This window comes from Limanda limanda, chromosome 1 (genome assembly GCF_963576545.1).
Source record: "Limanda limanda chromosome 1, fLimLim1.1, whole genome shotgun sequence".
In the NCBI taxonomy this organism is placed as follows: domain Eukaryota; kingdom Metazoa; phylum Chordata; class Actinopteri; order Pleuronectiformes; family Pleuronectidae; genus Limanda; species Limanda limanda.
The window spans coordinates 18,984,188-19,010,939 of NC_083636.1; the positions used below are offsets into that span (position 1 = coordinate 18,984,188).

General features: G+C 45.1%; 1 protein-coding gene across 2 annotated transcripts; it reads left to right on the top strand.

The window, feature by feature from the left end:
* The first annotated feature begins 19,039 nt into the window (after window positions 1-19,039).
* On the top strand, window positions 19,040-20,551 carry chrm2a (cholinergic receptor, muscarinic 2a). Of its 2 annotated transcripts, XM_061078605.1 has the most exons (2): window positions 19,130-19,819; window positions 19,850-20,551. In XM_061078605.1, the coding sequence occupies exons 1-2, from the start codon at window positions 19,208-19,210 to the stop codon at window positions 20,549-20,551; spliced, it is 1,314 nt and encodes a 437-aa protein (XP_060934588.1). In that variant the 5' UTR covers window positions 19,130-19,207. The 2 variants fall into 2 exon arrangements, with proteins under 2 accessions (XP_060934580.1, XP_060934588.1); XM_061078597.1 differs by having other exon boundaries at window positions 19,040-20,551.
* Window positions 20,552-26,752: the final 6,201 nt, after the last annotated feature.

The window sequence follows — 26,752 nt, forward strand, 5'->3', positions numbered from 1 at the left end:
CTCCCTCTCAGCCTCGCCACAGAAAGGCGTCATAGCCGAGTGTAGCGTTCTGCTGCCAGCCCCTGAGTGTGGCTGCGGCCGTCCAGCTGGACCGACGCCTGGCAGCGCTTCCGCTCGGCACACGGCGCTTAGCGGACGGTTATCAAACCCGCTGTGACATGAAAGCGTGACAGCGTGAGGCCGGACAGATTAAAACTACTCAGCGCTCCGTACCTGCAAGAAGATGGACGCACAACACACCCAATAGACTTGACTGATGTTAGTCTGCATCACAGCCCGATGAACTTATCATTTCCATACGGTTTGCCTGAGTGGGGAAATAAAGACAAACTCGCAGTGTTCACTCCCCGAGCGGCTCTAACAAATTTGCTGAGGTAGGTCCCAGATGCCTGATCTTAAAATCCCTGATTTAACACCGACACTCATTACATAGAGAAGCAGTGCAGACATCTCATTCTGACATTTATAGCAAGTCTATATGTCCCCGGGATCTCAAAGCACCGCCACTTCAGAAAAACACGATGAAACAAGATGAAACTTAAAAAAGATTAAGTGGTAGATCGTGGTGGTCACAGGTCAAAGGTCATGGTGGCTTCATTATTGTGAATGTAATAAGTCAGGAACATCAGGTGGGACTGAAGCTGCACTGGTTGGCTGAGGTAAACAAATGCTGGGTGGTATTACCAGTTTCAGTCCCATTATGATCCATCACCTCTTATCACTATGGCAACTCAGAGGGGGGGGGGCACTTCAATCTCTTGTATTGTGATTGCAAAGATGTCAGTACTGATGTTGTAGTTCTAGTAATACAAAAAAAAATAAACTTACAAATAGCTCCCTTTAAAAGAAAATGCACCTGCAGGATTATTAGTTCCCTGTAGTGGAGAGAAGCAGCAGGAACAAAGCAGCCGGTCAGAGCTCGACTCCTTTCAGCTCCCGTGCGGCGGCCATCTCCAACGAGTGCTGCCGGCTCGCATGGGGAGTAAACAGATCAATAGGTGCACCTGAGGGATGAATGCACACCTCCTCCGAGCAGCCGTGATCAAGCAGATTCTACAAAGCCTCTCCTTTCAGCTGCAGCCTAATGACACTAATGGGCAGAAATGCTCTCAGAGAGCCTTTATTATACTGATTAATGCCAACAACCTGATCTCCTAATCTGATTAGGAGATGGACACAGTTGAGCTGGAGAGGCAGAGGATGGAGGGCGAGAGGGAGCAGACGAAGAGAGAGACTGGCTTTTGTTGTGCATGTGATGTATTCTGAAAAGTCACCTGGGAGAGGGTCTGTGGTCATGTGAGGCGTTGTTGACAATTGAGACATTTCCAAGTGCACTGCTGACAATGGCAGGGGCGGCCAACAAACACACACACACACACACAGACACACACACACACAGAGGCCTGCACATCCTAAACAAAGCATCTGCAGCTGCATCAGAACTTCCATGTGCTGAACCAACAATCTGGATACTCTTGTGTATAACATTTCAGATTGTTGTGACAGTTCATCTTTTCTCAGCCAAAATGAGCTCACACCTTAAAAAAAGCTCCACAACCTTCTGTTTCTATGACAATATTTCGACCAAAATACTAAAATAAGCATAATGCATCTTATTCCCATTAACATCCACATATTTTATAGATATTGCACCGATTCCATGTGTGTTTGCAGCTTTTTCTAAATGCTTTGCGATGGTTTCTTTTGCCATTATTTCTAAAACCCTGATTGGAGCTCGATATCAAATTTCACATTTCATAGTATCGTGTGCTCCCCAAAACCCAGAAGGACAAAGTAAGGAGCCTCAGCTTTGAAATTTACCCCATGATCCTTGCTAACCCAAAATCAATCATTTCCTCTGGGATGAAACCTGCAGTGATGGATACCACCACCACCCCCCCGAGACAACAGTGCCACTTTGGGTTTATGTGTGTGTGTGTGTGTGTGTGTGTGGACCACACTTCATTTAGCACTGCTCCACGGGGGAGCCAGGGGAAATCACACAGAGACACACAAAATGAGAATAAACAAACAAACCAAAAGCATTAAACCAATCAAACCCAACATAGGAGGACTCTTTTATTTTTTTTAAGGAACCGTTAAACCTCCATTATCCACCTTAAATTAAACGTCTTCCTTAGTAGACTCCTTTCCTTCTGCAGATGAACATGCTAAGCACAGGTTTTAGGAGAATAAACAACCTGGCTGCCAATAGCGGTGGCTTAAAACAGATAAACTGGGTATTAACTCTAATCTCATTTTATCTCATCGCAACCTCTTCTCATGTTAATAATGGAAGGAGGAGATGTGCTTTTCCCCCAAAATAGAGCTTCTTCTGTATTTACTCCTAAATTGGCAAAAGGAGGAATTAAAGCAGAACACAGGCTTCCACTCTAAAGCTTCCTCACCGTGCACATGCATCTAAACGTTGTGGCTCATGCAGGTTAAATGTGCATGGACACTGTAAAAGAAATGGGTTTAATTTATGTCTGTAAAGAGTTTAAACACCTGGATATCTATTTCCCATATTTGTATAATAATAAAGAGCAAAGAAAAAAGTTTAACACGCAACAAGTTTCAGATTGTGTTCACGTAAATGTTCACGGGCAGGAACACATTTTTATAAATTAGTCCGACACCACATAAACGCACAATTCAAAGGTTGTTGTTCATCATTTAATGGAAGAGCAAGCTTGTTCATAATGGGAACATTAAAACCATTCTCAAGTCATAAGGGAAATATAAAACTGCAGCCTGGACAACATAGGTTCAGACAGTAAGCATCTCCAAAGCTCAGTTATTAACACAGTATATCACTTATTTCTTTAATCTGAAAAAAAACTGCAGTATATGAACGTATATATTATTTTAGAGGGTTTAAACTATGTCACTTCTGGTCCCACACTTTTTCAATAGTTTTTGCTCAATCAGATATTCGAAAATATCATCAGGATATCATCAGAATAAATGCAATTCTCCCACCAGCTTTATGGAACTGGACTTTGACATTTCAGTTAAGCCTCGAGTTGCAGAATTCTCCATCAGGTTAATGAGCATGACAACATGAATATGATTATAATTATGAATGCTATCTGTTACTCTTAGGCCTGTGAAACCTCCCTGAAATGCAGCCGTCAGTCTGTCTGTGACTATTTATAAAACAGAAGATTTGCGTCTGATGATGGTTTGTGCCAGCACCAGTCTGAGTAATGGGCCTTTTTAATTTCATCAAAGAGTTTAAACGGATCCTTTTCTCTGTAATTACTCCTAACCAGGAGTTATTTGTCCCATTAAATCTGACCTTAGCCAGTGCTTAAATGAGCTGTGGAGGAAATGCACATCTTTAAATCACTGCAGATGTGATTCAGCTCTTGTATGGCAACAGGTAAACACTTTCAGGTGGCAGCTGTCTGCAGATATTTTAATAAAGGTCATTCTCTTGTGCGTGTGGGTGAGATTAACTCAAACTAAATCACTCCTGATATCCTAAAACTCTGAGATTCTGTGTATTTGTGGCCTGTGCAGCTTTCATGGTCTAATTGAGACCTTGTTGGTAAGTGCCTGCAGCTGGAAGCTGAGGGGCGGAGTCAGAGTTGATGTATTCTGGTCTGAAGGAGCCTCCAGCATTTGCTCACACAACTGTGTTGAAGCTGTGTGGGAGCGTGGGGACGGGTTTTCTTGGTTTCACTTGGTTTCACTCAACTTGCAAACACCTGACGCCAGGTGGTTTCTGCAGCTCTCAGCACGGTGACTCCTCTGAATTCCTCTGCACCACAGATCCATCCATCACAATCTCCTGTGAAACGTGCAGGTTCAGCTCTGACCCCGGCTCTGTGCATTGTGAAGCTGTGAAAAGTCTCACAGAGTGCGAAGCAGATGCGATATTCCAGGGTTGACATTTGAGCTGAATGGATGGAAAAAGTGGCTTTAGAAATGGTGAAGGTTGGAATCTAAAAATAGGCAAGAAAAGCCCTGAGTGGTGTTAAGAAAGTGAGTTAAATGAAGAGAGAAGATGGTGCAGATGATGAAAGCAACAAGGTGACCTCAACTAAGCAACTTTTATTTGTATGACCCTTTCATTGAATTGTATTTTTGGATTAAAATGCAAAGACAAACCTTTAAATCCATTTCTGTGGAAGCTGTAATAGTGCCAGAAATAAATTCTATCAAACTCAACGAAGTGCAATCCTCACTTTCCCTGAATTTCATCATGTCATTTTTCTTTTTTCCCTCTTCTAAATCCAAACAAAGAAGATTATTGCTCGTGGCTTTGGAATGAAAGACAGTCGTATCAAAACGTGCCGTCTCAAGCCCTCGCTGTTTTACTGCGTAGTTGATGCAGATTTTTTTCAATTTATTGACAACGTATGGGTGAACATGGAGTAAACAAGATTTTAAAAAGTAGGGAAATTCTCCTCCTTATCAGAGTGGAGGAAACACAATTTTTATTAGCGTAGTCTTTCAGGAAGTTGCACATATTCCTCCCTCTTATTTTATTTTTCCAACTTGATGAGCTGAAACGCAGCAGCTTCTTCTCCTGCTCCTCCACTCTCAGCCTCCTTTTGGGCTGACTGACACCGTGATTGCAGCATTATGATGAGCCGAGACAGATTTTAATCTTTATTCCTCCAGAGACGAGGACGTTCGCTCCCTTTCACTCGGGTCAATTATCCCGGGTTTTGGTGTGTAACCACCCGTCGTCTGAATCGAATCACAACGAAAAGGGATCAGAATCCTCCTGTTAAATTACAGACCGTGGCAAAGTTTGAGCAGAGATGAGGGACGGATTCATCTGAATTAATCTGAATTCGTATAATCGCTGTCACACTTGCGTCGGCGCTAAAACACCCAGAACCTGTGCTCACCCTCTGTTAGAACCACTTTGAAGACGTTTCCGTTTGGATTTCTAAAGTCTGCTTTACCCCATTAGACTGGGAATCTGCAGAAAAGAGCTTTATCCCATTTGAAGGACAGAATCACACAATCTCAATTTGCCCTGTAGCCATCCCTCCTGCTCCACAATCCTTCATTTCTAAATTAAAAAGTTTTGCAGCCGTACAGAAGCGTCTCAGTCAGTTCATTTATTAGAGCAAAAGGTATTAAATTAAAATGTGGATTCCAGGATCAGTGAAATCTGAATTGGAACAACTGAGCTGGACCAGTAGACTAAAGCAGCTGTAGTGCATGCAGTGACTGGCGTGTGCAGCCGAGTGTCACAAGTCCGATATCACATCCGTGGTACGTCCGTCTGTGCGCTCGTGCCGTCTTCCCTCGTGCAACTTAATGACTTGTTACCTGTTTGGCTGATTAGACCACGAGTGTTTATTTTGCTTGTTGGCAAATAATCCCTTCGACACATCAGTGGCAGCTTCATTAACTTGCACGTTTCCAATCAAGATAAGAGGGAATTACACCGAGGGAACAAAACAATGCAAACAAACATAGGAGTCCTGCAAACAAAAGCCCATATTCTTGTTTGGTTTTCAATTTGCAAACTCATCATATACCAATAACGGTTTTATGGCCGTGGACAGCTTTACCAGTGCAGACAATTCTCACTCGTTATGTGTAAATGCCTAAATTCCCGCAATTTTCTTGTGACTGTGTTGCATGAATGTGGCTGTAGAAGCTAAATCTGGCTGCACGTCACTATTTTATATATTTATTTTCCCAATTGACTAAATTCTCCGTAAGCTTCTTCTGTGCCTGCGGTGCGGATGATGTCACCTCGGCCACGGACTGAGTAACATGTGAATGCTTGCTGTTAAAAGAGGAGAGTGACGAGTGCTCTGGGAGGGAATTGACTAACATCTTTAATTCACAGTAAAAAGCTGAAATGTCACGTAATTAGTAATTTCTGTGAAACTTCTGCACACCAGTGATAATTAGAAGTGGGGGATGATGGAATCAGCATCAAACCTACAAGACTCCTGTCAAAGCTACGTGTGATAGAAACAGTTGGAGTAGTTGTGTCTGTTAACAGTTTATCAAATGTGCTGTATTCTTGTTTAGGGCAGAACTGGAAAATAAATTCGATGGGAGCTGAAACACTTCTCGTGTTCACTTGGCCAATGAGGAACATACTTCTCTACATCACTGCTGTACCATGTGTTAACGTGCACGTCTCAGTTGGTTTATTTGAATTTATTTGGGGGATTATTGTTCTTATGAAAGGAATAAAGACATGCACATTTTTGCAAACTGTCATTTAGTTAAATTATGAAATATTTCCACTTGTTTGTTTGACCTTGCAGAGTCTGGAACAACACCGTATGTTTTACACCAGTGGATTTCTTGTTGCATTCAATTACAAATTTGACCAGAACACTGCACACTTTATATTAAAAACAACAGAAGTTCCATATACATAAAATATCTCTTAGACAAGTGTTAACGAGAAATAGGGACTTAACAATTTTCTGTTTCTGTTCTGTTGGATAAGTGATGTATAAAGATAATTGTTGTTTTTTAGATATTATTATTATTTTCCAGTAGGAATCCAAGTTTTCCAGTTTTGCAATCAACATCTAGACTTTGCAGAAAGTACGTCCATCAGTGCAAATGCAGACGTTACTGCGACCTAACAATAAAACATGCAAACCAGATACAGTTTCTTTGAGATGTCACTCCTGCTGTGTTATTTCCAGCACAGCAGCAGCAGCGTGTGTAGGAACATTAGTGTCTAAGTCAGTAGCGAGTTATCTCTGCTGTCACAGACCTTGTTAAACTCCATTACAAAGCTCCTGTTATCATCCAGTTGTCAGTTTTACTGAAGCCAGCTGTCAGTCATTCATTCCACGTCGTTCAAAACTCAGATCGTTCACTGTGAATTAATGTTTCTGATCAGATGAGATGTTTGCTATGGGTTAAATCAGAGTGTTTCACTGGTTCTGTGTCTCTGTACTACTAAGGCACAATCTGTGACCCTCTTTTTAACTGGGTCAACATTTGGCCTCTTCGTTGGCTGTTGGCTGCGAGCGACATGACATCAAAATTTACCAATTAACCGAATCGGACTTGACAGCCGGCTCCCCTGGGCAGGTTCTTCTCCTGCGTGCACTAATGTCAACAAAATGGCCATCATTAGTGCTGAGTCTGCTAATGACTGAGTACATGGGGGGATGTGATTGGCTCTGGGCACCGTGTTTTGATGGGATGTCGAGTTAGGTGCTCCGTTGTTGCTCCAGCAAATGAGAGACTCCAATTAGCCGCATTTTAATGGCAGAGGGGGTGTTTGTATTGAAGCACAAAATTCCCAGTGACGTGCTTCCCCTGGAATCTGCAGCTGTCACTCAGAGCACAAGGGAATGAGATATTGAAAGCAAAGGGGGAGGAAAGACTAGGAGCTAATTACCGAGTTGACACCTCCTTCAACAAATATCTTTTTCCAGTGTAATTTCACGACAATGGCTTTGTTCCATTGTGCATCACCGTGCATGTGCTTCTATCACTTCATTGTAAGACACCTCTGTAATGGACGGGCGGAAGGTAGGACATGTGTAAAGCACAATGTTGTTTGTGTGATTTTCCACCGTAATTTCACATCAGCGGCTTTTGTTTGGGGACAAATTTACCGTCTTAACATTTGTGTTGTTGTCCAGGACACAGCTTTTTTTAAAGCTGGGCATAAATTGTGTGTCGTATGCAAAGAGCAAAACACAATGTTGTTTGTGCCGATCAATTTGCCGTGCCGACGCATACGAGAGAAGACAGATGGCTTAAATAAATCAAATGTGATGCAGGGACATGTCGTTCAAAATGCACACCAGCGGCTCCCTCCCCCCCCTCGTGAGGTCGAGTTTTTCCACAAAATGAAATCCCCCGTGATGGTTATTTATCTTTTTAAAAACTTCACAAACATTATTGAACTTAGCATTCACCATTATGGATGGTTATTCCAGGCGGGACAGCCTCTCGAGGCGATGCAAATAAGAGGAGGGCAGATAGCGAAGCGGGAGTATTTAATATACAGCACAACATGTATAATTGATGATAATGGCTGTGAAATATCGTGGAGATTTGGAGGGTGGGAGCTAATTTAATTAAATTCTTGGTGGAAGAAGAAAAAGCCTCCCGTCTTTCTAGAATGTGGCATACATTTAATCCTTTAACGACCCATATTGGAAGTTATGCGAAAGCTGTCAAAAACCATCGAAGACCCCCCCTTCTTTAGAGAAGTCATCGAGGTGAAATGATAAGAGATGAGTGGATAGATCAGAAGCAGTGACAAGGTAATCAAACGGAGAAAGCCACATAAGTGGGTCCTGTCGAAAGATCGGCCGTCCCTGTAACGAGACGGCTCGACAGGCTGTCAGGTTTGAATGCTCTGAGTCCTGGTCATGCCGCATCTGTTATTTGGATCAAGGTTGACTTGCGGGGGATTAGCCTCTGTCAGCTTTATTTTCGGCAACACCACCGAGCCTCAGACTGCAGATTACTGCCCGGGGATGCTGATGGCCACTTGTGACTGGCTGCGGCACATTGCATTCCTGTCTTATCTGACACCGCCGAAGTTGCCCCCTCTACAAGTGAGACAGATCCCTCGGCAAGCGAACAACCGCGGCGAGCCTTCATACATCGGTGCTTCTTGGAGCGCGAGTCCCACAACGCTGCACCGAAGCAGACAGTTTGCTACAGTCTCCTGGCTTTTGGTTCAACGGCTGCATTTAAACAACGTGGGTAGAGTGGAAAGAATGCAAAAACTTTGTTTCCCATCACTATTTGCACTGACTCATTTGGAGGGAGAAACAACACTTCATTATAGCGCGAGTCCTCGGAGGAGGCACTAATTACTGCATCGTTACAGGAAGACAAAATGGAAGGGGATCAGGTTGGAATGTTATGGTGTTGGAGGTGTTAGGAGAGGATGTGTTCTTAGATATGATGAAAGTTAATTTCAACATTTTACCATTAGAGAACCATTGAAATTGGCCTGTGAAGGGGATGATTCAGCTTTTAAAAATAGATAAACTTGGGATGCAGACCCAGAAATCTCTCTGTGGGCAAGCATTTGATTCACTGCTGTGTGTAGCCAGTAGAGGTCAGTGAGCAGTGGGATGATGTGACCTTGATTAAAAACAAGGTGAGCATGAAGGGAGGCCTGCTGGACCTAAGAAATGGCAAAGTGAGTCAGGTAAGACTTGGCTTTTGTCATGTTGTAAAGTGGAAAGTGGAAAGATTTGCCAGACGGTCTGGATTTCGATCAGGTTTCTCTCACACTTGCTTGTGGATGTGATCTTTATGATTGAGAGAGTTCAGTATTGGAGATTTAGTTGCATGTTTTTCTCGACGTGGCTCCGTCCGAGCCGAGCAGAGATCTGTGCCGAGGTCGTTTGGTGGGAGAGAGACGTACAGTTGGATAACGTCTGCGTATACAACATAAAGTTACATAACGTTATCTTTATTAAATGCTGCTTATACTATTCTGGTGGAGAACAGGTACTGTAAATAGAGCAACGTGTCCAAGGGCAACATAGCTCTGCTTTTTATTACTAAACCCTGAATCATAGGAGGAAGGCAGTAAAGCATGGGGGGGGGGATGGGCGGTGAAACACAGAAACAATGAAGTGGAACAAATCCAACAGGCACACACACACTTATCTCATTCCCTTCCCTGGCTGTTTTTTCTTTTTCCCATTTTTGCTATCTTTCCGTATCTTAATGAGCACCGCGGCTTTCTATGGAGGACTGGTGCCGGCGTGATTACATCACCGGCAGGACACATACAGGGGAAGGAGGACAGGGTGACGGGGGGGGGGGGGGGGGGTGCGGGGCCGAGCTATTAAGAGTGCTTAGACAGGCACGCTGATTCACAGAGTGTGAGCGAAGGAGCACCATCATGCTCGGGGAGGGGGGTGGGGGGGGGGTGGGGGGAACTGGCAGCGGCATCCATCATCTCCTCAGGATGGAGAACGTTAGGAGGGTTTCAGACTGGTGAATGTTTTTGACGCAGAGGAGCAGTCGAGACTCTCCCTGGAAGACGCGGATTCCAGAACTAAGTCCATTTGACAGGACGAGTGAGATAAATGGGCTTAAAGCTACAGGCTGCGACATCAGTATAATTTGAAATACCAGTGCATTCAAAAATTGTGCTTACAGTGAGTTTTCAATAGGTCTCGATAAGCAAATTGCTTGAATTCATCAGTGAAACCTCCTCCTATTCATATTTTTTGTCGGGGAATTAAGTAAAGCCAGCGTCCAGCGGAGTGGATTATTCACAGCTGCTCTCGAGACAGAACTCAACGATAATGAGCTTTGAGTACTGCAACCGGCTTGTGTGTAACATCACATGCCCTTTTTTTTACTCGACTCGTCCAAAACCAAGTGCTTGACACCGTTTTCAGAGGCAGTTGAACCTTTTCGTGAGTGACGCTAACGGGTCAGACCCACTGAACACACTCCTGTGAAAGGTGTGCAGCTGTAATTGCTCGTGGGCCTAAGGTAACTCGTCCGGTCCCGAAGTCGGTCTGCACGCCGCTCGCTGTACACGGCCCCCGAGAGCTCGATTGCATAACCCAATCTCATTATTCAAAGGCGACCACATTAATAGGTGACCTTTCCATTTGTTTGCAGCGGTTGCTGCGTCATATTTAAATTTGAATCCTCTTAGTCGTGCTGTGTCAAACTCTTCAGCAGATCTAAACTCAAGGGTGTGTGTGTGTGTGTGTCAGTCGCACCTATCCATCACTTTCCTTCATATTTCCACACAAGGTAATCTGACACTATCCCCTTGTTCAGAGGTGGCAGCGGTTCTGAGAGCAGGGTTTAATTGAACAAAGCCTGGGAGAGGAAGTCCCCTAGCAGCACCAGCAGAGCTCTCTGCTCCACCTGCGGAGAGCGATTACCGAGCCGCCGAGTAAAATGCAGCGGCTCGGTGGAGGGTGCGTCCGTGTCCGTGCTCCGTGTGGATTCAGTAATAAAGCCAGCTCCTGCCGGGAGGAGAGAAGCCGGGCCACCTCATTCCCATGCATGGTGTGAAGGAGCAGGGAGACAGCAGGGGAGTCCCAGAGGTAATATAGAGGGAAACAGGCTATAGTGTGATTCTAATGGAGGGTACATTACTAGGGAGATGCTCCTCGCTGATGGCCACAATATGGAAAGACACCGTATTCCCAGATATAACATGGTGCGTTAGAGAGTTCCTGTCCAAGCGGGACTCGGCGGTGACTCCATTTCCTTGGAGTTATCTCAATCGGAGCCTCACACTCAGCGGGAGTGTCGAGGATGAGGCGTTGAGGGAGAGAAACTCACTGTATCATCCAGGAACTATCAGCAATGTTCTATTTCTGCCCACACGAGGCAGAACAGATTAGATAATCAAAAGTGAAAATATTTTCGTGGAAATGTCAATGCACTTATTCCAGCTCAAAGGATTTGTCAGCGTGGAGTGTTGGATCGCACACGTTCACATCAGTCACCCGCTGCAGCGATCAGCCACACACACACACACACAAACACACACACACACACACACACACACACACACACACACACACACACACACGTATGCAGGATATCTGTCGTGGGCTGGCAACCGTCTTCGCCGGAGAAGTGACTCACCGACCAGATGTTCCTTAATGTGTCTGTCTGGTGATTATAGCTTGTTTCAGAGCTGCTGAGTGTTTGTCAGGTATCAGCTAAACACACCTGGGACATAAAAGGGATGTTTCCTCATCTACATTATTTCCATTTGATCTGATTAGTTTGACAATACAATTAAGTGAGCAAACAACATGGGTACGTCCTGGCGTCGTCACCTTTCTGGGCTGCATCCACCTTTACTCCACTTTTCACTCTTTTGAATAAAGTACATAGAAAAAGTGGACTTTCCGTTTGAACTGCCACTTTAATATCATGGTTTTAATATAAGCTAAATGAAATCCCTGTGGTTCAAAATATTTATTGTCCGAGGATAAGCCTGCTGGCAATCCTACAAATCGCTTTTGCTCCAAAACTCCGAACTAGCCAGGAAAATGTTTTATTCGGCCAATGATCCAGTTAAATTTGGACTGAGACCTTCTTTCAGTTGGAGTAAATTTTAAAGTCCAAAGGCTCAGACCAAAAAAGGTAATCAAGAAAGCGCCCTTGATTAGTGGAAACATAGCGGATGTTACTTAAAATATAATAAGACATTTCTCTAAGTGGGGAAGAAGATAACGCCACAGCTTCTCTACGTGAGAAGCTTGAATATGATTAGAAATATGGAAATCTGAGAATTAAAGCCAAATCAACAGAGGTTACGTGTGTGCAGGGTTTTTCACTCTCCGCTCGTTTATTCGTGTGACATAAAAACGTTTAATGTGAAGTGAGAGGCAAAGATGGCGAGCGTCTGAGGTAGGTGGCGTGACGATGTTTGTTCAATCGAAGCTGCTACATGACAGGAGAAAATTGACTCATCTGCTGTGTGTTCCCGGTTCGCTCCAGGACGCTGTGCGCTCGCTGCTGGCTGAGTTTTTACATCCCAGAAGGCAGGTGATAGAATCCAGACAGCGTGGCCTCTCGACTGTCAGCCACGGTTACAGCTCCACAGCTAAGATCTTTCCATTGACCTGCATCTGTTCAAAATAAGTTGGCATCGGCTCTGGAAGGTTATTTTAATCAATGCTGCAGCAGAAGGCTGAAAGAAGCTCCCAGTATCTGAACTGATTCCTTTTTCCTTTTTTTTAACGTGGCAGCTTACGGTGAACGAGGCATCGGCGGCTGAGGCTCCTCGCCGAGCGGCAGGGGTCGCGTCTTCACCTCCTTTTTCCACAGACATGCGTCGGAGGCTGCAACAGCAAAGTAGCTGCGGTATCAATAGGCCGATCTGAGTTTTCTCTGCAGAGGTGGTGGGGGGGGGGGGGGAGTAGCTGCACAGAGGGCACCTTAAAACGACACGCGGGCAACGCTGAGGATAATTTCGGTAATTCAGTGTGTATATCATTTCTATGAAGAGGCACCTGAAGGTCACGGGGGAAGAATTGTGGGCCGTTGTCAGGGCTGCAGACAGAAATTTGGAGGGAGCGGAGCAGCCACTCTGTTTTGAATTGGTTGACTGCATTAGACAGAAGATGAAAAAAGGGTCTGACCAATACCTGTATTCATAACCCCCCCCCTGCATGTCTTCCTGTTTTCAATCAATACATGTGCATTCACAAAGACACACAAACTCCTTCCCCCTCGCCTGGCGCACAGTGGCACATGGCCACCTACAGGCTCTCTGGGGAAACTCTTGAGCAGTCGACTCTGCAGATTATCACAGCTTGTTTTTCCACCCGCTTGGATGCCATTTCCTGCTCGTTAACTCTCCATTAACGCCGCTCGCCTCCTGCCCACTTAACACAAGCACTGCCGGAAGAGGTCTGGGTTTGAAAGGCTTTGTCACACCTGCAAAGGAGGAGAGGTGTTGGGCTGTAATTACATCCTTTTCATTCCGGATGATATTGGTTCTGACAGTGAGGCTCCTTCAGTCATATCCTCACGTTAGGTGTACTTCTGTGGCCTCATGACCCAGTGAGCTGTGCTGTCAGGGGGCAATAACTCCTGGTACGGCCTCTCAAGAAAAATCGGTTCTTTGGGTGAGGAGCAGAGATTAGCTGGGAGTGTTAGAGTTTAATGAACCTGGGAAACCTCTTCCTGGAGCGTGAGTGATAAATGTTTGGTTCATGTCTTTGTCCAGTGGGTGCTCTGAGAAAAACACCTTTGAATAGAATTGGACTTTTTCCAGAACAGGCCACATTCACGCTGCCACACTTTAGTTTTAAAACTCATCTCCCGTTCTACGTTTAAATGTCTGCCGTCATCATAACCTCTGAGTTTTCTAGCACCTTAAACGTGGAAGTTGGGTAACGTTGTTGTCTCCATTTTGCTTCGAAACTAACAGTGTCATTTACATCATATAGAACCTATAGCACGTGCAAATCACCCTGAAGGAGGAGCTCAGACATCCAGAATGAGCTTTAAGCAGAGCGGCTGCTCTTTTGAGTTGAAAAACAGCCCGTTGTTTTCACCTGGATGCCTCCAAGGGAGTATTCCATTTGGAGGTGCTCCCCTGAGTCTCCCCTCAGGTTGAGATCCCAGAGAGGGGGGGATTACATTTCCTTTCTGGGCAGGGAACACCCCAGGATTACCCAGGTAGAAGCTGTAGGCTCAGGGAAGAGGATGCCCCCTGTCATCGTGATCCAGTACCCAAATAAGTGGCTGAAAATGGATGAATAAATGGTTTCCAACAATCTCTGTACAAGTATTTACACCGCAGGCATCTGTCGAGATCTATCCTTCGCCGTCTGATTCCTCTGAGACCGTGGAAAGGCCTCGCAAGTGAATGCAAATGTGTAATTATACTCCAGCTTTAGATCTGGATGGTTTTGATAGCCATGTTTCATCAGCACACTGGGACAGCGTGTCGCTTCGATGGTTATCAGGACCTTTTTCATTTCCTGCCAAACATTGCTTCCAGTATTTGTATACATTTTCTTGTGTGTTTGTGTATGTGGGGAGGGGGGAGGGGTCTGGGTGCCTTGTCAGTTGTGACAGCCTGTCTGTAAACAGTCATTTTTGAACATACACTTGGGATGAGACAGTATATACCGTAGCAGCATGTTAATCTGACATCGTCCAAATGGATGTAGGTGGAAAAAAGACTTCTCTTACCTGCCAACATTGATGTTTCACATTAAATCTCATTGGAACAGTTGCATTAACATATTCTTTCTCAATTTGCTGGCATCTGTGTTTTTGTTTTGACCGTAGTCGGTTTGATCTTGAGCAAGGAAATATTGATATCCTTCTTTTTATTTTTAATACTTGCTTATATCCATGAACTGAAAAACACCATGAGAGGAGCACAGAAAACGATCTGCACCCACTCGGTGTAATGTGGCGATGATAGCTTTTGCATTCCGGTCATGCTTCTCTGCAAACAGCCAGTAAACGAAGGCCTAACCCCACAAGCTCCCAAGGAGAGGCCCGGCAAGGAAAATGCATGTAATCATCAGAAAGCAGGGGGCAGGTGCCCTGGGCTTTGCCTTGGATCAGTGCTCAGAGGTGGGGAATAAGATTTTGGACACTAGGGAGGCGGCTAAATGCATCCACACAGCTGCCACATCTGAAAGCAGTGTTTCTTACATTCATCCTCAAGGCTGCGGCCACAGAAATGCAGCACCTGTTGACTGTCTGTGACGAAAGCAATGACCCCGCGCAGGTCATTATTCAGCTTTAAATGAAAAGGCAAAGCAGGTATTGCCAATTCAAGCAAAAATGCAATAATTGTTTTTCTGCACGGTGGACATCTGACCGGAGTGTGCGACAAAAGACAAAGCGAAGACCTGAGCTGTAAAGAAAGGGGTGAGGCTCGGCCCTTTACTGTTTCCCAGAGGGCAGAAGCAATTTTCAGCTCTAGTGAGCCAGCGCCAGGAATACGTAAGTCCGAACACTCAACAATACTCAAGCTCATTTATTCACTTCCTCCCATGGCAGCGTCTGGCTTCTCTTATTTCTTTTTCTTCTTCTTCTAATGCACTAAAAACAAAAAGGGGCAAATTCAAGATTGGTGGGAGGACGGTGAATGCGGCAAAACTATGACATGAGGGACAAAACTCATCATTTAATATTCTTTCCTCTGGAGATAATGATGGAGGCGTCACTCACGTTCTGATCGGGCTCCGGCGGCTGCACCGGCACCGTCGTACTGAGACTTGCAGGGAGGATCTGTGATTGATGGCTGCAGTTTGCTAAGAGTGCCACTGCTGCTCTCCCGGGCGACGGCAACTGCACTCGTGCTCAGCGGGCTGGAATGCCAGGATGTGTTACCAGTCAACACTGAAGTTGTTGGAAGTTTTATTGTTTTCCCGTTCACTGTGTCTCAGAATATATAAGCAGGAATCCTTTAAAAAACAGGAGTAAATACTCAAACAGCATACTCATGTTTAAAATGTCTTTTTTTTGTGATTTTAAGTCATATTTATCCCCATCAACATATTGATTAGCTGCTCTATTAGCTTGCGTAAATTATCTTAATTGTAAAATACGTACGATAAGCATTTCGTGCTGCTCATCTCGAGGGTCTCGCCTATTATTCTATTCAAAGCAAAATTATCTTTCACCCTTTTCACGTTCTTTACTCTCGACTGTCACAAACATAAGTATCTGCAACACCTCCTGTACCCATTTCTGTAGAGGCTCTGTTCGCTGAATCCATTTATTCAAACGTCTGTTATCGTGAAATGTTTTCGGGACCTGAAGTTGCAGCCTTTTTTTTCTGTCACAACAAAATGACATGTATTATAAATTCCGTGGCCATTCTCAAAGGCAAACCCTTTTGCAGCAGACCCGCTCCCCGTGTGAACAACTGACAGGCACAAGATACAGACCCAGTGCGTCCCTTGCATGAGAAATATTCTAAGATTGAATGTGCCCTTGCTTTCCTGGAAGGCTCACAAGTCTTTTTTCTGCAGTAGCTTCATGCTAACATGACTCAGTGTGGACGGAGGCTTTGGAGCCAACCCCGGCGTCCCGTGGGACCTTTTGAGAACCGCAGCTGTCCGCATTGAGCTAAAAAGGGATTTGTGCATCTTTCAGCTGACTCCAGTCTGGGGTGCAGCTTTTTGCTGTGTTATGGCAGAGATTGCAGGTGTGGGACGAGGCTTATGGCAGCAGGAGGTGGACAAAGAGCAGCGCGGGGAGTTAACTGCCTCCTCTGTGCTATGACCATCTACACTGATCCACTTTACTCTCTCTAATCCACTTGTCTCGAGCGAGCCACAAGTGTGTCCCATTGGTATTGTTGGTGTTTTTGAATATAAAATGGTGGACTTGAACATTTTATGGGGATTAGGCCAGCTTAGCTCCATGCCTAATGCAATGATTAGGGATTTCTGGCGCAGCAGATAAGTGAATGTTCTCTCGTTACTCAACTGTTTAAGACCTTAAGCTCAAAATGGCAAAGTCTTGGACAAGACAGCTCTCCGGCTGCAGCAGCGTGTCACCCGTAACACTTCATTAGCATTCAGTGCGATGCGTCACTTTCACAGTGTCTGACTCCTTTAGATGGTCAATCTATTGTTCCCAAAACAAGTTGTATAAATGTCATTTTAAGCAAACAAGTCCAACAGATGTATTTTCAAAACCTCAGACCTAAAGTATTTCTCTGCATTTCAGTCTATTCATTCCAGAAATCTGTCTGTGGCTCACACATCTCGAGGAACCCTTCATCTTATCGGCTTCACACTTGGCAAATGTCTTGTTAAGGTGTGAATTTGGTGTGATTTGGTCACGCAATGCATTCATAATCAATAATTGAATCAAGAAGTGACTTAAGTGCGACTTAAGTTGTCGAACAGCTTGGTCACGAAAAGGTCAGCGGCGACTGATTCTCCAGTTCAAGGTTCTGCTTTCGGAGGCGAGCTTCACTGAACTCTGATTAAACAGGTGAACAGCAGCTCCAGGGTTCAGCAGCAGGTCTTTACTTTGCCGTGGCTCGATTACTGCGGGTCACAGGCAGATTTAGAACGGTCACTTCACCAGTTTACTTCAACGTCAACAAACCGTATTGATTCAGGTAATAACTACGAGTCAGAAGCAGAAAGAGCCTTTAAAAAAAGCTTTGATAATCCGTCCATCAATCATCTCTCCCAGCTGACATTGAATCTACGATTCACTAACATTAACACCAATTTAGTTTTCACCAGCCTGATAATATTCACGTCAAACTGAGAAGTGCTAGCATTCCGTAAACTCTGAACCACGGCAGCGTAAGAGGCTGCTGGAGTCGTGTCTAAGCCGAGGACACGGAGCAGACAAACCTCACTCATCTTAATATCAAAGCTCAGTTTATTAATCAAAGTGAGGTTGTAGACACAGGCAAGTGTTTAAGGTTAAAAAACGAGAACTAGCAGGCCACTCTGGGATCAAAGGGATTTTCGAGTGCCGAACGAGGAGAATTTTTAAGTGCAAGTTGGAAATAGACCTTTTGAAGATAAAACGTCTGCTCCAATATTGTCAATAATTCCTTTTAAAGTTTTTACTGAGCTCTCGGTCATGCGGACTCGGTGGTGGAGGGAGGATTGATCTCCAAAGGCCCATCAGCTGCACTGAAGACAGGCAGCAAAGGTGTTTTTAAAAACATAAATGAATTTCCTGTGCCTGTTTTGCAGTTCCAGGTTTAACTTTTTGGCTCAAACTCTGCATTTGGAAACACTTTTAAACCAAAATGAATCATTTTAATGAACTCGTTTGTCCGGAGAGGAAATAACATCTTCCCTCCGCTGATTTTAGTTTGAAAGTAATTGTGCTTTATCTGCGTTGAGACATCCTCATTTCACTTGTTTCCTTATGTTCACACCTCATTTTTCATTAATGTGCACTTAATGGGTTTTCTCCAACAAAGCAGGGGTTTGATGGAAATGTGTGTTATTTATGCTTATCTGTGTGTATTAAAATGTGACGCTCTTATTTAATGGGTTTTTAGACGAGCTACAAACTGATGCAACACAGAAAAGATCAAACTTCACACACTAATGGTTAGTAGATGAATAGGTTGATATTTTAGAACAAACCCCTGCGTCATTAATAATTGCCCCCTGACATAATTTCTTATGCATATTGAATATATTCTAGATGTTCTCCGGGGTGCCCGATGCTGAGGAGGTAGATGAGGGGTCGGTACTTTGATCCCCGGCTTGTCCAAAGTGTCCTTTTGTCAAGATACTGAGACCCAAATGTCCCCAGACAGCCGAACTAATACCGTATGAATGGTGTGTGATAAAAAAAGCTCTGTGTATGAATGCAACGTGTTTGACTGGTTGATTGATGAGACTGGAAAAGCACACTATAAACAGTCAAGTCCATTCGCTTGACTTCTGCACAGAGAAAAGAGGGTCGAGATATTTCTGAGTGGAATTTAGTCACATAATCTTCACATCCCTCTACTGTACACGCAATGAAAGATTCTTGAGATGACTAAAAACCCTGAAGCCGACACAGTCCTCACCACAATTCTTCTCTTCTCTTTTGTGTCTCTCTTCTTGTAGGTGCCATCTGAGTAGGAGGTGGCAAAAAAAGACCAAATGCCATGGATGTATTCAATTTCACCTACTGGAATGCCTCCGAAGGCAATGACACAGAAGTCGTGGCAGAGAAGGAAAGCGCCTACAAGACCGTGGAGGTGGTGTTCATCGTGCTGGTGGCCGGCTCCCTCAGCCTGGTCACAGTCATTGGAAATATTCTGGTCATGCTTTCCATCAAAGTTAACCGGAACTTACAGACCGTCAACAACTACTTTTTGTTCAGTCTCGCATGCGCTGACCTAATTATCGGACTGTGCTCCATGAACTTGTACACAGTCTACATAGTGATAGGCTACTGGCCCCTGGGGCCCGTGGTGTGCGATCTGTGGTTGGCCTTGGACTATGTTGTCAGCAACGCGTCTGTCATGAATCTCCTCATCATAAGCTTTGACAGATATTTCTGTGTCACCAAGCCCCTCAGCTACCCGGTCAAAAGGACCACCAAGATGGCAGGGATGATGATCGCTGGAGCCTGGGTCCTGTCCTTCATCCTCTGGGCGCCCGCCATTCTCTTCTGGCAGTTCATCGTGGGTGGGAGGACAGTTCCGGAGAGAGAGTGCTACATCCAGTTCTTCTCGAACGCCGCCGTCACGTTCGGCACCGCCATTGCCGCCTTTTACCTGCCGGTCATCATCATGATTCAGCTCTACTGGCAGATCTCCAGGGCAAGCAAGAGTCGTGTGAAGAAGGATACCCGCAAGCCGTCAGGAGCCACCCCCGAACCCCTGTCACCTGGCAAGAGGAGGAACAACACGCCCAAACCCAACAACAACAACGTACCAGGGGAGGTGGCGGTGCGTTCCCAGATCCCAAATTCTGACGCTGGGGCCCACGAGCATGATGGAAAACTGCAAAATGGTAAAGGACCCTCCTCAAATGCCGAGGGAGAAGCAGAAGGAGATGAAGGGGCAAGAGAGAATTGTGCTCCTGGAGAAGAGAAGGAGAGCTCCAACGACTCCACATCAGGGAGCGCGGCAGCGTCCAATCAGAGGGACGAGGAGGTGGTGCCGTCCACGGCCAACTCAAGCCTCGAGACGAGCCAACCGCCCCCACGTCAGCGAGCCAAGGCAGGGGCGTCCAAGCTGACCTGCATCAAGATCAAGACCAAATCACCCAAGAGCGACTGCTACACGCCGTCCAACGCCACCGTGGAGATCGTGCCGGCCTCCGAGCGGCAGAATCACGTGGCCCGAAAGATCGTAAAGATGACGAAGCAGCCTCCCAAGAAGAAGAAGGCGCCGCCGTCACGGGAGAAAAAAGTGACCCGCACCATCATGGCCATCCTGGTCGCTTTCGTAGCCACCTGGACTCCTTACAATGTGATGGTGCTCATCAACACCTTCTGCTCCAGCTGCATCCCCAACACAATGTGGACTATCGGCTACTGGCTGTGCTACATCAACAGCACCATCAACCCGGCCTGCTACGCTCTGTGCAATGCCACGTTCAAAAAGACATTCAAACACCTTCTCCTCTGCCAATACAAGAATATTAGGTCCGCCAGATAAACACGGGCCACATGGGAGGAAGAGTTGTGCATGTGTGCGTGAAGGTGTGTGTGTGTGTGTGTGTGTCCATGCCATCCATGTTTATGTGCGTCTGTGATAGGGGGTTTGTGCGCCTAATTATGAAGTGTATCTTTAAAATTACTTTACACCATTTTATCTTTAGTTCACCACTTTCTCTCTCAATAACCGGTTGTAGCACTCGATACAAATTCAACTGACCCCAGTTGTGTTGAGACGTGTTGTGCAGAAGCAGCGTAGATAAGGACGGTTGTGGGGAAAAATAGAATCAGTAGTATTAAGAGTTGTAACTCCACAACAACGAGGGTGTGTATAGCAGAGAGCACTCGGGAGTGACACCGATGAAAGGGATTTAAAAACATAAAAACACGGTGGAAGATCTAAGCCGTACAAAAACAAGAAAACTTCAACACTGGGAAAATAGGGCTGACTGAATTTACAAACCTCAACAGTTTGAACTTCAGTAAAGATACCTGTAGATACCTGTACATATCAGTGTATACTCTTATCTGTGTGTGTGCACATGTGGGTGTGTGCAGGCTCTGAGCACAGGCGTGCACACACCTGTGCGTCCGTCTGCCTGCCTTCTTTCTGTGCGTCTGTGATCGCCATCATCACCTTGACACTTCCAACCAGCAGCAGGGAGAATAGTTAGGAGGCAGCTTGCGTAGCTTTGCCCCTGACGTGGTCACATTAAGTCTTGGAAGGCGAAAAGTTCACATCAACACGCAGCAGATGTAGAAAAGTATCAGAGCAGCACTTGTCAGCTTTGCACAGCGGTGGGACCAGCAGCAGGAGATGAATTTGAATTTAAAGTTTGTGCCAAATTCCACATTAAAAACTAAACCTGTAACTGCTCACATTCTTCTGCAGACAGATAAGTAGCAAGCCTTTTGACCAGGTTTTGAAAAATTTCTCAACCAAAAAGCATCGAGGGGAAAGCAATTTGGTTTGTGCTCACAGATTTGAAAATATATATATAAAAATATTCTGCAGAATAAACAGTGTCCTGGTTACATAACCTCACTAAGCACATGTATTGGTACAAACTTCCAATCAGGCTTTTTGAACAGTGGACAGTCAGAAAGTTGTTTTATTATGTGTGTTTATAAATTTGAATATAACATGCATGCAGGATATTGATTAATACTTTGCGGTACAGTATTTATTCATAGGGGAAAGATTATGCTGCAAATACCATCAGATGAGTCCTAGTTTTTGTCCCAACTTTAACGGATTAGCTCAACATTTTGGGACATACCATTATTCACTCTCTTCCTAAGAGTTAGATGAGAGGATTGATACCACACACGACTGTAATCATGAAGCTTGGGCCTGGAGGCTGTTAGCTTAGCTTAGAAACTGAGGGAAGTAAGAATTAAAAAGAAATGGACCTTCCGGCACCGAAATCTCACAAACGCATCTCACTTGTTTAATGTGATCAAACCTGAAGTGTCAAAGTTAGAGCTAAGAAATGGTAAAGAGAGGATTTTAAAAAGGGACAGGGATGAAAACAGTCGGAACTACATTGCAAAATGTGGATTGTTCAGTGTCACTCTTCCCTCTGCACAGCCTCACTTCAGCTCGTACGACCGCTGACAGGACGTCTGTTTGTGTCCGGGCGGCCATTACGATATCATGCTGTCCAGTTGTTCTTCCCTGCGAGGAGCCGTCAGTGAGCGAAGCAGGGAAACAGAGGGTCGGAGCTCAGAGCTGTGGGAAGGCCTCGTTTTTTAATTTCTCTTCTTTTGGTGTGTGTGTGTGTGTGTGTGGCTTAGTGAGGGATGTGATTTGATCCTGGTGATTAGTGGATTGATGCCACAGTGTGTACTGATGAGGACTGATAATGTGTGTGTGTGTGTGTGTGTGTGTGTGTGTGTGTGTGTGTGTGTGTGTGTGTGTGTGTGTGGGTGTGTGTGCGTGCGCTCCACGACTGGAGTTTACTTCTGATCACAGGTTGGCACCTGGTGATTTGATTAAAGGGCTACTACTGCGTCTTACCATGTGTTTGTGAACCATCTCCTTTCCATGTTTAAAAAATGCATGAGAGTTAATTCATTTAAACGTGATAAACAATCCATATCCTTAGATTAAAAGTCATAAATAGTTTCATTTAAAAAAAAGAAATGAGAAAATATCAATTTACTGTGATACATGTTCTGTGTGTTCATGCATGTCATCCGTCATTTCACACTATTAGACGATTCCCCGCTACGTTAATGTACGCTCATCAGCTGAAGTGATGAATATGCAGGAGTTGTGCGTTGTCGCAGCGTCTGATGGGGAGTGGGGAGGGGGGGGGGGGGGCCTTGTGGAGCTCCTCAAGGCCTCCTCCTCCTCCACGAGAGATCTGGGACAGATCCTATAATGAAAACTCTCCATGAGGCTGATCAGATTACGGGACGACGTGGAACATCTACATCTGAGATTAAACACGGCCCATTACACGCTCAGTTTGCGTCGTGCAAACCCCCCCCCCCCCCCCTTGGCTCGGCTCGGTCCCGATCCTGTTACCGTCTAGTTCGAGTTCATAAAATGCAAATTCGACATATACATTCATTAGCTCCTTCTATAATTCATTCTGTGTCTTTGCCCTGCAGTTATTATACTGTAGCTGCATTATACACTGTGCAGATCCTGTATGTGCAGAGTTGTGCAGGATAGACATCCATGCATGGAAATTTCCCATCTGTAACACACACACAAATGACGTTTGAAATTATTCGCTTGCTATCTGCAGCTAAATGCTAAATCTAGAAGCTCTCACGTCAAAATGCTGATGTTATCGTTTCTTAGCGCAGCGGTTCCCCGGTCTTGTTTCCGAACTGTGTTGCTAATTCCACAGCTTGAAGCTCCGGACAAGTATAAAGGAGCCTTAAAGGACACAAAGCTAGGAAACAACCAAACAACATCATCAGGTCTTTATACAAACTCTCTTTCCTTCTGATTGGTCCTCCGGAGAGTTGAAACGACTGGTTCATGGACGATTCCAGATTTGATCAGTTTCAGCAGGAGCTCGGGCGTCCGTCCAAAGTTGAGTGTCGGACCCTCCGTCCCGGTGATAAGCGGAGCCGTGTCTGTTTGACATCTGTCACACGTCTCAGTCGTGTGCAAAGAGCCTCCCAGAATATCTGATTAATCTCTTTGCTAAGCTGTCATGTGAGTGATGCCAGCAGGAGCCTAAGTGGCTGGCAGCTCCAGCGGTGGTCCGGGGGTCCGGCTCTGAGCGGCTGCCCGGGTGTTTGATGGAAGGCGGTGGCACTTTATCACCTCCAGGAGCGGGAAACAGGCGAGATGCATCTCAGAAAAAAAACCCACAAGTGCTCCCTGTGGTTATCTGCATGCCATTCACTCTGAGCAACAGGAGCAAAGTTCCCGTAAAGCGCTCGCCTCCCCCTCCCCCCCGCTCTTGTTGCCAAGTTGTCGAACAGACGAGAACAAAACAGCGTTTGTGTATCAGGTGTTTCTTTTGTGTTGCAAACCGGGGGGGAAGTGGGTGATAGGAGAGAACGTGGGCTCATAATAGAACGAGAGAGAGCGCCGCACGGTGACAGTGGAGCTGTCACCGCGAGGGGGGGGGGGGGGGGGGACGCCGGCTGATAGACCCCAAGGTGTCCGTATGAAACGGATAATCTTGGCTTTGTAGTCATGGTGACGGAGGGAGGGAGGATGGAGTGGGGGGGGATGTTGTGTGTTGGTGACAAAATCCAAAGCGAGAGGTTCGGGCCTGCGTGTGGACCATGTTTGGAGAAGTCGCAGCCGATCGGGGGGGCAGGTCAGCCAAAGGCCCCGCCGCAGGAATCTGAGCGTCCCAGACGGGAACCTGCCGCCGGGTGTAAACACAGCGCGACACGGCGCTGTTTACCGTCCCTCCAGCACTTTTATTGCATCTCATTTCACACTGTGCACAACCGGTTTCCACAGTGTTAATACCATCATAATACATTTACAAGCCAAATGCATTCCTCTACACGTGCAGGGCGTCCGTCCCCATGTTCATCCGTCTCATACATCCTCCATGATCACAATGTGCCGTCAGAGCTAGTTGGGCTCCTCTTCACACGGCTTATGTCAAAGGGCTACGCTCCTGTATTCTACAGAGCACATATGACATATAAGGTTTATCAGAGATGTACTTCAGAATGAGGGTTTTCTTCTCCGGGCCTGGCTCTCGAGCGGGGGGGCCGTCGCAGAGAAGAACCTCGACGGCAGCGAGAGGTTTGTCGGAGATGAAGAAGTATGTAGAAAAAAATATATTGATATCGCCAGATTGTACAGAGCAATTTGCAGTGCCTTACCTGGAGTGACGTAAACAAATTGCTCTTCTATCCTTGAGTGTGTGTGTGTGTGTGTATGTGTGTGTATGTGTGGGTGTGCTGCACCTTTTTAAAGAGCCTGAGAGATTCAGCCTTCCTCAATTATTATCACAATTATTTCCTTTTCTTTTAGTTCCTCAGCTCTGAGCTCCCATTACTGTAATTTCCCATCTTCAGAGCCCACTGGCTGATTGCAGAGGCGATGGAAGTTTGGACTGAACAATCTAACAATCATCATCATCTCAAAGCCTTTTTTCTCAATTCATCTTCTCCCCCGAAATACCCAAACGGTGTACAGTCACAGCAGCGACAGGGTTTTAGAGCTCTCCTGCAGGCAAGGCAGGCAATTCTGGTGATTTGTTTCTTTTACCGTCATGTGTGTGTGTAGCGTGTGTGTGTGTGTGAGAGAGAGTGTGTTGTCAAATGGGAAATTGTGCTTTTTCATGTCTGTCATTATACTGAGATCAGTGCCGTCATTTTGTTTGGTGTGTGTGTGTGTGTGTTCTTACTATTTTCCAAATGGCATCCTCAGCATGAAGGCATCAGATTGGACAAACTACCATGGCACACATCAGGGAAAGAGGCACGCGGTGTTTTGATTGTCTGCTCCTCCGCCATCTTCACACCGTTCTTTCTTTAGCAACAAGCTTCCAAAGACTCACTTTAGAAACAGACACAGCTTTGACGTGGTTCCTGGTTTTCATACAAATACATTATATTGTACATTTTCTATCACGTTTTATATAAAAAGTCTCCTTCCTTTTTTCTCATTGTAAAAAAGTACAAAATGTATTATTGAAGATTAGAGTATTATCAGTGTACAGCCAGAGAGTTGCTTTTATTTGTTTTAGAAATTAATTATTTAAAGATGAATATGAAAATTGTGGGGTTTTGAAAGTGAAGGTGATTATAATGGTAGGAATTATAAATATATGCGTTTTTCTGGAGGGGTGATTTGCTCAGATGTGGATTTGCTGCTTTTGTGAAACGCGCGACTGGATCCAGACGTTTAAGCTTCGAGGCGTTTCAGGCGACTTCCACACGTGACTCCTGCCGCCAGAGAAGAAAAAAACAGATCTGGGAGGAGGAGGATGGATATAACCAGAGGCAGGGGCTGGACATTTTATTTTTTTCATTTTTATTCCACCTGTAAATTTGACGAACGAAGCTGCCCGCCTGCTTCCAACTTCATTACGTTTGCAATTTTAATATTTTATTTCATTTTCTTTGACCTCATCTGAACTTTAAAGGGTCAGACGTGGATTTACAACGAAATCGGCAAACAACAAAAAAATAAAAATATGTAAAAATTTACAAAAAAACAGAAAAATCAGTAGCCTGCTGCAAGTGTTAAATGTAACATACACGTGTTCATCTTTCATTTACTTCTGTATGTAGGTGTTCATTGTGGATTCACTCACTGTGGCTTCTCTCGCAATAGTAAAAAAGAAATCGAAGTCTATTGTTTGCTTTGTATATAAGATAACACATTATATGTAATTCGGATGCCGTACATTGGAAATGTACATACACGTGTTTAATAGCTACTATCTGAATGTTTAACCCCCTTCCCCCACAAAGACTCCCCCATTTATTCTCCTGTCCCCTCCTCCCACTATGATACTTACTGTACAGTAAAACAACGGTATTGATTTTCCCCTTTTTAAAATGCATTCTTGATTATTCTGTTCCGGACAATGAGCCTGAGTGTAACGACCACCGAACACCTGCGACACCGTAAGAGGAACTGAATTCTGTGGTGACGTTGTGCCATATTCTCTTAGAATGAAATTCAAATAAAAATATATATGAAATGTGTTTGAAATCCCGAGGTGTTTTTTGAATAGACACACACACACACATGCTC

Excerpts from the sequence above, each read along its gene's own strand:
- chrm2a (XM_061078597.1), top strand. The coding sequence starts at position 19,049 with ATGGATGTATTCAATTTCACCTACTGGAATGCCTCCGAAGGCAATGAC.